The sequence below is a fragment of the Gracilinanus agilis genome, chromosome 4 (assembly GCF_016433145.1).
Source record: "Gracilinanus agilis isolate LMUSP501 chromosome 4, AgileGrace, whole genome shotgun sequence".
Lineage (NCBI taxonomy): Eukaryota > Metazoa > Chordata > Mammalia > Didelphimorphia > Didelphidae > Gracilinanus > Gracilinanus agilis.
In genome coordinates this window covers 219,183,424-219,194,750 of record NC_058133.1, presented here as the reverse complement: position 1 = coordinate 219,194,750, position 11,327 = coordinate 219,183,424, and the positions used below count along the sequence as shown (strand labels likewise).

The window sequence follows — 11,327 nt, the reverse complement described above, 5'->3', positions numbered from 1 at the left end:
AGAAAAGAAAAGGAAAGAAAAGAAAAGGAAAGGAAAGGAAAGAAAAGAAAAGGAAAGAAAAGAAAAGAAAAGGAAAGGAAATGAATGGTCTGGATACCGCAGAGCAAAATTCTGGGAGCTCTGGCTCAGGAAGCACTAAATCAAAGAGAAGGGATGGACTTAGGTACAGGAGAGCTCCAGGGAAGAATTCAGGACTGAGCTGAGTAGACACAGAAACTAGGATGCCTGCATAGGACAGAATGGAGGTAGTCCCAGGTAAGAAAATAGGGCACAGAGTTCCATCAACTTGAGGCTGAGCAGAAATGCCAAGCTGAGCCTTGAGTTTGGGGTGTAGGAAAATATAAGTGAGGTAATGGGGTCACCAGGGATATTACAATAAACTAAGTGGTTTGTGGGAACACACTCTAGGATTTATGAGAGACTGGACCAGGGTGAAGAGACCAGAGTTTACTGGATTTCCACAGGAATGGCAGTTGATCTTAACTGTCACCCAGCTTCCACTAGACCAGAGTATAGTAACAGGCTAACAAGGTAAAAGGGACTTAACAGCTTTAATTATGTTAGACTAAAGGGTGGGAAAGGATTTCTATACTTAAAATCTAAGGGATAAAACCACAGGGCAATGGGAGAACTTATTCTACTCTAACTTAGTGATCTAAACTAACAGGGCCCAAGGAGCTATAAATGGAGTCTCTGGGTTTCTGCCTCAAACCTGGAACCTGCCAGGCTTGAGTACAGCTAGGGCTTTGTGGCTTTGGGATTCTCACTGCAATCCACTGATGATCTCTGGATGCCAGGAGCTAAAGTTGTCTCAGGAACCAAGTAGTAAGGGTTTTGCTTGAAGCACTGTCCTCCACTCAAACTTCACCTCTTCTCTTGGCTCTGTAGATCTTGTCCTTTTTCTAGATGCCACACCACACAGGATCCCAGGGAAATCAGGAAGCAGGGTGTCCTTTGCTCTGAGGTCTCCCAGGCTGGCAACAGTTTTTGCCTACCACTAATGGAGTCCACACTCAGGGCACAGACAGACTTCCTCCTCCTTCATTCCAACCTGGAATTCCCAGCTCCAGCTCCTTCCTGCTATGTACAACTTAATCAATACATAATCAATACCTAATCTAATCTTCCTCACAATGGGGGGATACATCACCTTTTACTCTTAGTGCTAAGATTGATTGGAAGTTGCTTATAGAACAAGGCAGCTGTGATGGCACTAAGCCGGGGGAAGCATAAGAGAAGGTAAAGTAGAACAAGGACTAGAAGGACTAACCATGACTATGTAACAGTCCATGATTAAGAGTGGTTGGTTGACAATAATGTGTTAATGCCATTATTGTAAAACACCCTTGGAGGAAGCAAATTTATTTAAGATGTACATCTTAAATGATTAATTTTTTGTTTTAGTTGAGTCTGACTCCACATGACCCCATTTGGGGCTTTCTTGCAAAGATACTGGAGTGGTTTGCCATTTCCCTCTCCAGTTCATTTAAAGATGAGGAAACTGAGGCAAACAGGGTTAAATGAGTTGGTAAGGGTCACACAGCTAGGAAGAACATCAGTTTACTTAATTTTGCCAGGGAGGTTCCACCCAACTGCTGGAAGATTTCCTCACTTTTTCCTGACATTGCAAGGAGACCAGCAAAATACTCAAGCTGCTTAGCTATCACTCCCTCTTTCACTAAGTATTATTCTTAGGAAAGAGACAAGAGAAATAGCTTACTTTCTGAATTTCACTCCATTGAGTGATTACAAGTTGGAAAAGTATCCTGGAGTTTTTATATTTACACAAAGTTTACACGTAGAAACCCATCCACAGAAAAATTATATTTCCCTGGTCTTAGTCCTTAGCTTACAACTACTTTTTTGCCCTTTTCCCATCAAATTCTGGTTATAGAGGGGGGAAAAAAAGTCATTAGTTGTCACAAATAAACCCATTTGTCCAAGTCCAATCAGATTAGATTATATTAGAAAATAAATGAGGGGGTAAAATCTTTGAAGAGAACAAGATGAGATTTCAGTTCAAACCAAAAAGAGGGCCCTTTCCAAGCAAAAGTCTCCAATATCTATAAGGAGACAAATCGGAATTCAGAGACAATGCCGAGATGCTGGCTTCTCCTGTACATCTTCATATTTCAAAGTCTTTTTTTTTTTAAATCTCCCCATGAATCTCTTCTGAACAGGTTCCTAAATCATATCTCTCTCTTCAAGGACCTCTGGCACCACCTCTAGTCCTTATACAAATATTCAAAGGCATGTTGCCCTCAACATTCCCTTCTCTAATTAGTCACCTCTCTATTTATATAGAAGTATGCAAATTGTTCCAGGTTCCCTGAGAATTACAAAGAGATTTACAAAAACTATGAATCCATATGAGTTCTTCTATACAATTAGACATAGTATGATGCACTTGATTAAAATTCTAAAGACTTTGAAATGCTAAACTTTACTATCATTAGCCATCCTCATGACTTTGGATGAGTAAATTTAATGTCTTTGTCTTTAAAATAAGAAGAGATTGGATTAGATAATTTCTTAAATCCCATCAAACTTTCTAAAATGCTATGATTCTATTCTAGTCAGTGAAATAAATGAATGGCAAGTTATGAGTACATACCAGGAGAAACAGGTAAATATATATAAAAATTAGGGGCTCTAAAAGTATCCAATTCTAATACAAATATTTTATGAAGGAATATTCATTTTGTTATAATTCACTACAAAGATAAAAAAGACAGTACTTAAATTTTAGGTAAAAATTGAAAATGAATATACAATATGTTCTGTACTTACAATAAAAAAGCAAAAAAACCAAAGGCCACTATTTTTTCTCTTCTTGCGAAAAATGAATGAAATCACATATGTGAAGACAACAACAGATGATGAATAACCAATAGTACACAGGATCTGAAATTGACAGAAAATGACATTAGGAAGAAAAATGCTATCTAGAAAAATGTCAGATTTAAAAACTACGTGCTAGAAGGAGTTCTAAAAAAATATGAGGCAAGATCATCATGCCAAGATCTGGAATAATTGCTCTGCCCAGATGTCTATATCTATAATTAGCAACCCCCCTCCTCACCTGTGATACAGAATTATACATTGCCTATAAGCAAACCTCAAAGCCCAAATTCCAAACATTTACCTTGCATTGTCTAATCCCCATTCACCCCAACCTCCCTTTTCCAGTGCCCTATTCCAGATCTATCTGCCCATTTCACTTTGCCATAAGAAATCCAATTCTGTTACTAATAAACTTCTTTTTATTTTAGACTTCTTCATTTCCTTGTATCTTCTGGCAGTCACAAAGACCTGCCTTGGAATGCATGGCTAGCAGTTCAGGATTATCCAAGAAAAGCCGAACCTTCTTTGATATACTGGTTTTAGAGAAGATGGGAGGAAAATCAGAGTGTTCCTTGCTCCCCACTGCCAGTTCCAGATTTCACTTCTACCAATATCATTCAGTTATTTCTCATACTTAGATGGTTATAATATATAAATTTGTCACCCAGTCCAGATCATGGTGACTATTACCTACTACTGGCCATATCATTCTTTCTCCTTCCTCAACTGAATGGTTGGTTTGTAATTTTCCTTTCTATTCCAATGCTTTCTCTTATATTAGAGGACTTCAGTATTAAGCTGATGTTTCTTCAAAGATTATAATGTCTCATTTCATCAATTTATTCAGCTCTCATGACTTTGCTACTCCAACTCAGCTACTTATACAGATAATCACACTCTTGATCTTACCTTCCACATAGGTGCTTCTTTGATCCCCATTCCTCAGGACTTTGCTAGGGAATAATCCTATTCTGATTATATTCTTATCTCTTTCTTGTCTCTACCCTTTAGTTAACCAATTCACTGTATTCTGTCATCTACTCTTAAATCCCTTTATCCTTTGTCTTACCCTTTCTTGTATCTATACCTATGTATTAAGTGACTTCTCTTAGAATGTAAGCTACCTGAGTGAAAAAGCTATTTTGCTTCTGCCCTTGTATCTATAGTGTTAGCATAGTGCCTCACACATAATAGGCACTTGAAAAAAGTTTGTTGATTAATTTTTAAAATAAATATAAATATAATCATTATTATTATTATTTGAAAAATAACTATGAATGTCTACCTCCAGAGAAAGAACTGATAAATAGAAAATAGAAACATGCATTATATAATTTTGTATATACATAAATAGATCCATACACACACACACATTATATATATCAAGGATTTCTTCTCTTGTGCATGGGGTCAAAAGTGTGATGGGGTCAGAGGGAAATACATGGAAACTTTACTATAAAAAACAGACATATATATATATGTATATATATATATATATTAAACCTTACCTTACATCTTGGAAATTGGTTCCAAGGCAGAAGAGCAATAAGAGCTAGGCAACTGGGGTTAAGTGATATGACTAATGGTCACATAACTAGAAAGTGTCTAAGGAGAGATTTGAACACAAGACCTCTAATTTCCAGGCTTGGTGCTCTATCCACTGAGCTGCCCAGTTGCCCCATAAATAATTTTTTTAAAAATTATATAATACAATCATGTTCCAGTTCTTTACTTTATGTTAAATAAAACATTATTAAACATTTGTTTGATTGTAGAAGATTTAAATCATAAGTTTTCTAATGAAATTTTTTTTCTTCTATAAATTTTATCACTTACCTGAGCAAACAGGATTAGATTTGTTGGCCAGCCTTCAGCTGTAGTATTTATAAGATAGTTAATGACATACATTAAAAAGAGAATCAAGCAATATAAAGGAATATCCACCAATGCCTGCCCACACCAGTATGCTGATGGATAGAGTCCTGAAATCCATAGCTGGGACTGAGCTTTTATCTGATGGAGAAATAGAAGAAGTTACAAGGAGGTTTTGAAAACTGAAAATTTGAGAAACATTAATAATGTCAAGTACATTAAAATGTTTATTTTCTCATTATACTTCATAAATCTTAGGTATATCATATGAATCAACCTCTATGACCAAATCCCTTCAAAGATCTTAAAGAGCTGGGTGTGAGATAAGGCATGTATAAAAACAAGTATTATATCAGGAAGAAAGTGAAAAGGACAAAAAAAAGAAAAAAGGATCAAACAAAATACTGAGGGAAATGTGAAGTGTTGAGGAGTAAAGAGATCACATTTAACCAGGATTGATGAGGCAGAAAGGGAGTAGAATGTGGAAGATCATGGAATGCTTCATGGACTAGATAGTGACTTAGTTTGGTCTTGATGGAAAAAGAGGACCTCAATAGTTGGCAAATAGGGGAAAATAAATACTAGGCATAAGGGAATGATTTTTATCAAATCACAGAGAGCCCAGAACAAGATGAAGAAATAGATAAAATCCAAGAGCCAATGTGAACAATGGCTGGAAATGTAGATTGTTTTCAGAGGGCCTAAAATTCAAGACTGAAATTTTTTTATCTTGACATTTAGAAAGCCATCAGGTGATAACTATAAGCTATTGGTTATTGAGAACAGGAAGGAAGATATATGACATAATCAAACCTATTACAAGGGAAGGAAAATATCACTTATATGAAGGATGCATTGCAGAAAGGAAACACAGAAGGAAATAAATAACTGTCAAGAAGCTATTTCTATCATCTGTGTGAGAGGTGATGGGACCTGAACTAATATGGTGTTATATTACAATATTATATATACATGTATATATATATATAATATTACTCATATAGATAAGTGGGGAAAATGAAGAGAAATGTGAAAGATATTGTGGAAATGACTCTGGGCACCTCATCTATTTAATCTATTCCTTTGCTTTGCTCCCTTGCTTACTATGAATCTCTTGGTTGCTTCTGGGATATTGAAGGTAAAACCTCTTCATTCATTACTCCCTAAATGGAAAGATCTAAAAATATTTTAATATATATTGTTCAGCATGGTCTCTTCTCCTCAAATAATTCTCTTCTCATTCTAGACCTCTCTTATCCATTGTGGCCATGCTCTCTAGTTGGTCTCTGAAAATCCCTCTTCTTGGCCTAGAGAAAGCACAATGTTTATTGTTTTTTGACTTTGTTTATTGACTTGACAATGTTTATTGATTTTTCATACTCAAACTAGACTGCCTTACTAGTTGCACTAGTCACAAATCTCAGAAGTTCCCCTGATGATTTGTTGTCAGATCTCCACATTTCCAAATCACCAACATGCTTCAACAATTGGGGATCTCACAGGTATTGCTATGTGCCATGCCATGAAGCCTAGACTTTATAATGACATTTCTTTATACATCACTCAAGTTGGTGGAAGTGCAAGAGGAGTCTGGACTTGGTGGTACCATAGAAGTGTAAGAATGGTCAAGGTATTTCTTCTACAATGAGAATGAGCTAAATGATATAGCCAGAAGAAAGTCTTATTCTGTGAATCAGATGACCTGGGTTCAAGAGCTAGCTCTACTACTAAACTCTATGTCTTTGGACAAATCACTTGATCTTTCTTAAATGTGATAATGAATTTCAATAAGTCAGTCATCTTTGAACTTCTATAGGCTGGAAAATGGATGTCTGAAAGTTAAAGAAGTTTCATGAATAAATATGTGGGATTAAATAAACTGGCTCCCTGTGAAGAAGGTATATTTTTATTGTATCTTTTTAGAAGAAAGAATTTTCTGCGTTATTAAACTGATAATTAATTATCTAGTCTGTTTAAAACAATGTTCATCACACCCATGGATGGTTATAAGTGCAAGGTGGACCAAGTGTTTGATAAATAAATTTTCATAGATTCTTAAGGGAGAAAATATATAATATTATAACTACAATGGTTTAAAAAGGAAGTTCAAATGCTAGGTAATCGTGCTTACCTTATAATCACTAATGCTGCCCATTGCAATATAAGGAGAAATGCTGGTTGCAATGAACATACAGAAAAAGGATGTCTCCATAATACCAACCCCTATAGATACATCATCCTAAAAAGTGAAAAATAAATACTATAAAGAAGTGAACTATGGGCAGCAAATAAAAAACATAAATAATAATGGAAGATTTATTCAAATGAGTAAAAATAATCAATTCTACAACTTATTCTACAACAAGAAGTCAAAAAAGTATTTACATTTGGGGAAAATCAAGTCAATAGGCATTGATTATGTGCTTACAATGTGCCAGGAATTTTTTTAAAGTCCTTGTTTTCAAGGACCATATAGTCTAAATTGGAGAGAAAAAAGAAATAACTAGGTGCAAATAATATACACACAGGATGAAATGGAAATAGGCAACAGAGGGAAGGCATTAACAGTAAGGTATATTGGGAGAGGTTTCTTATAGACAATAAGATCTTAGCTGAAGATTTAGTAAAGAAGAGACTTGAAAAAAGAATAAAAATATCTTTGCACCACAAGACTTTCTCCTCAGTGACCAAGGGGAGAAAAGAACTCTGACTGAAGAACCAGAGAAATAACTCTTAAGGTCAATTTCCAATAAAATTTATACTCTGATTCTGTCTGATTTCAGAAGGGAACAAAAAGAGCCACAAGGTTAAGGAGACTACCCAGTCGCAAATGAGATTGGTGAGAAAATGCACAGTGCCTAGCAGCACAAGATCAAAAAGACCATATCAATCCAGGTAGGATTGTTGAACTTCTCTGCCAATACTGAAGGACTTGAACCTAGCAATTGGGGTTTGGGGTTGCAACTTTTCTGACATATGTTAGAGGCCAGACTTCCCCGAGTTTCATCCTAGTCAAGTACAAAAGGTACATCATCCTGGCTCACCCTATCCCTGAGAAGTACAGGCAAATCAAACCAGGGAAAGACACTTCCCTTTTCACATAAAATTTAGGTCCTTTTCTTTCTCTTGTAAGTGTGGTAACTTTCTATAGTCATGGCTACTGAATGGGTAATTGCACAATTGCTTAAATCACTTTAATTGGGCCTTGATTCAAGGACCTGTTATAAGTTTATTTTTTTCTTACATTTTTGCACATAAGACTTGGACATTTACATATCATTCACAAGTTATTTTTTCTCTTTTATTTGGATTTTTTTCTTTATTTCTTTTGCCAATTGACTCATACAATCCCATAACTCAGTCATTTATCCTTACCTGATCTGGGGGTTGGCCATAATCCTCTTCAGAGGAGAATGTGTTATTAATTCTACTCAGGGGGGTGTATATGTTTTAAATGTCTGTATTATAATCTATAATGTAAAATTTAAATTCTTTTGAGAGTAATTTCAGGATAATAAATTTGCTATATCCCCAGAATCCAGATGACAAACCTGTTTGGAGAAGGCACCATGAAGATACCTATAGAAACCTACACTGCATCAAGAAGATCCAGAATGAAATTTGGGGTGCAGTGAATTGAACTATGGGGAGTTGAATGAATTTGTTTTGGATGTACACTCTTATGCCAAAGGGGACTGCCCCCTAATTGGCTTTTTGTCAATGTACCTAGCAATCATAGGATCATTGTTTTTGTCCTCTTTTCTTTTTATCCCCAAATTTCTATAATTTATAAGTTAGTTATGTTTTACAAGATCCATTGGGAAGACCAGTCTTTCCTCTGGATCTCAGGGAAGAAATGTGGTATTGGAAATTTGGGGGTCCTTGAACTAATTTTGAGGTCCCTGATCTAAACTTCCTGTGGACATTTAGGGCTCTTTCAAACTACATTTCCCATGATTCTTCTTGTGTAATCACATAGACAGGAAGTGTAATAACATAGAGAGAAGAATAAAAAGGAAGTGCCTAGAAGGACACACTCTCTTTTCCAGCTGAAGCAGCATAGTGGTGGAGGTAAAGGCGAATCTTTCAAACTAACTTTTAATATGACATGTGGCTTTATTTTTCTAATGGATATAAATAAATCTTTTAAAACCCTAATATTTTTAAATCTATTATTTTATATCCATTTTATTTCTTACACAAAGAATATATGAATACCCAGAAGAAATAAAGCAAGATATAAAAAATCAAAATATATTTATAGGGGAAAGAATTGAAAGGAAAATCAACATCATAGAACAAAAAGTTGTCATTTCCCCAAGGTTAAAAATTAGAAGAGACAATAGAGAAATCAATAGCTCCATGAGACAATTAGGACTAAGGGGAAGAATCTGAAGATTGGAATTTATAAAGCACTTCTGTGTCAGACCACATAAAAGCAACTCATTTGTTAAACAGTTCAAACATAGAAAATTTTAAAATCATCAGTCAAAATCAAAATTAATAGTAATTTTAGCTAATTCTTTATATGGCACTATCTAATATGTTATCTCACTTGATCTTCACAATAATTCTTTTCTCCATTTTACAGAGGAAGGAACTGAGAGTTTAAGTGTGTTTCCTAGAAAAACATTATAAGAAAAGCAGATCACTTCATTTAGAAATCACTGATGATGTGAATTATATTCTTTCTCTTTCACCACCTTCTTTGCAAATGTGAGGGGACCATGGAAAGACTTAAGCAAAGTAAGGAAAAATTGAAAAGCAATATGTGTACATGTACTACAACAGTGTAGACAGAAAGAAAGCCAACAACAAATCAAAAGTGAGCACTGTGAAATAATATTTCATATTCATAGTTAAAAAAGATTTAATTTATCTAAAAAGATCACTATCTAAAACATCATATTTACTGATAGTTCTGGCTAACTGAAGCATTACTATACTTACATGAAAAAATGTGCTCCTCTTTGTTTGAATATGCTCTGATGGGTTAAAAATTCCAAGTAGTCCATTGCTAATAATACCCATGAGTACAGGAAAACAGTTCAGCCTCTTAGTATTGCATGCAACTGAAAATCTGTAATGCTTAAGAATGACAAATATGAGCTTTCAAAGGAAAGTTTTTGATGAATAATACATAAAAACATTATAAATTGCTATTTTCTGGCAAAGGTCTTGAATAAGGTTAATTTGTCATTAATAATATTTGACAACATACTCTATTTGTATTAAGAAATTCAGGATTTTGAAACTGTCAACTAATTGTTGATATTGGGAATGGCTACAAGTATGCAGAAAAACAATATATTTTGAATCGCTTTTTTTCCCCAAACTAATTGTGTCATAGAATAAAACTTTGAAGCTAAAAATATAAGATTAGAAACCATATATATTCATGAGAGCTCACAAAAGGACATATAAAGCCTTTAGAATAAAGAGAAATCAGAAAAATGTATAAGTAACACAAAAGAAATTGACCCATTTTTATTGTAAAAATATTGTACAGAATATTTTACTTTATTTTACTTTTAATATTTTGGAAAAATATATCCAGGCTTAAATTTTTCTCATGCATTTCCTATTTTTGTGATTAGAAATATCAGGGTTTCCGGGTTAAGATGGCGGCAGAGTAAAAAGCAGCTCTTAACCTCTCCTGACCAAAACACACAAAACTCCTCAAGGGGACATAAAAACAAGTCCAGATGAACGGAGGAACCCCACAACAGGGCACAGCGTGGAAGATACATGGAATCAAGGCATTTCCATGCTATAAAGGGGTGAAACAGCTCTCACTAAATCACGGGCTGAGCAACCATCACACCCCCACCCCCTCCACACACAACACCTATAGCGCCTAAGCCAGCTAAAAAGAAATAGAGCAAGTTTGGGGCACCCATCGAGTCATTGGCAGCTCCAGGGCCTGTTCCTGAGAGCAGCAAGATTTAGGACCCCAAAAAGCTAAAGAAAACACACAAACTCTGAGCGCGGGAGCAGAACACAGGCTCAGAGCACAGGCGCGGGCGGAGGCGTGGGTGGAGGCAGACACAGCCACGAGCTAAAGCTCTGAAACCCTGAGTGGGGAACCAGGGCAGACGGGTATACGACTGTGGAAGCAGCTCCCTGAGACTTGTAAAGAAACCTCCTGCAGAGGATCAAGCAATGGTGTCCACCAGGGGGCTTGACCTTGGAAAAAACCAGAACTGAGACCTCAGGAGCCAAAAGACTGCAGACAGACCCTGAGCACAAGGATAAACCTGAGAAGCTGCTGGGCTAACAATGGCTACCCAGTCTCAGGAAGTTCAGAAGAGAAAGATTAACAACAAGAAAAAGAAGTCTTTAACACTTGACAACTTTTACACAGAGAAAATCCAGACAACCAAGCAAACAGAGGAGGAGAACAAACAAGCATCCGGACCCTCCTCAAATAAGGAAAACTCCTCACAAGCAATGGAAGAGTTCAAAACTGAGATTTTGAGGAAAATGGAAGAGATCTGGCAAGAAAATAACTGTTTAAAAGGTAGAATCTTGCAAATGGAAAGTGAGGCTCAGAAACCAAATGAACTGATAAGCAAATTGAACAGCAGAAATGACCAGATTGAAAAGGAATA

At 35.8% G+C, this 11,327-nt stretch overlaps 1 protein-coding gene across 1 annotated transcript in view; it reads right to left on the bottom strand.

Annotated features, from left to right (window-relative positions):
• The window catches only part of LOC123246223 (ATP-binding cassette sub-family A member 10-like), a 129,161-nt gene that overhangs the window by 29,786 nt on the left and 88,048 nt on the right, over window positions 1-11,327 (bottom strand). Inside the window, exons 21-24 of the mRNA XM_044675154.1 lie at window positions 9,667-9,804; window positions 6,848-6,955; window positions 4,681-4,857; window positions 2,791-2,904 (exon numbers count right to left, since the gene is read on the bottom strand). Of these exons, the coding sequence (XP_044531089.1) occupies window positions 2,791-2,904; window positions 4,681-4,857; window positions 6,848-6,955; window positions 9,667-9,804 (537 nt within the window). The remainder of the gene's footprint in view (window positions 1-2,790; window positions 2,905-4,680; window positions 4,858-6,847; window positions 6,956-9,666; window positions 9,805-11,327) is intronic.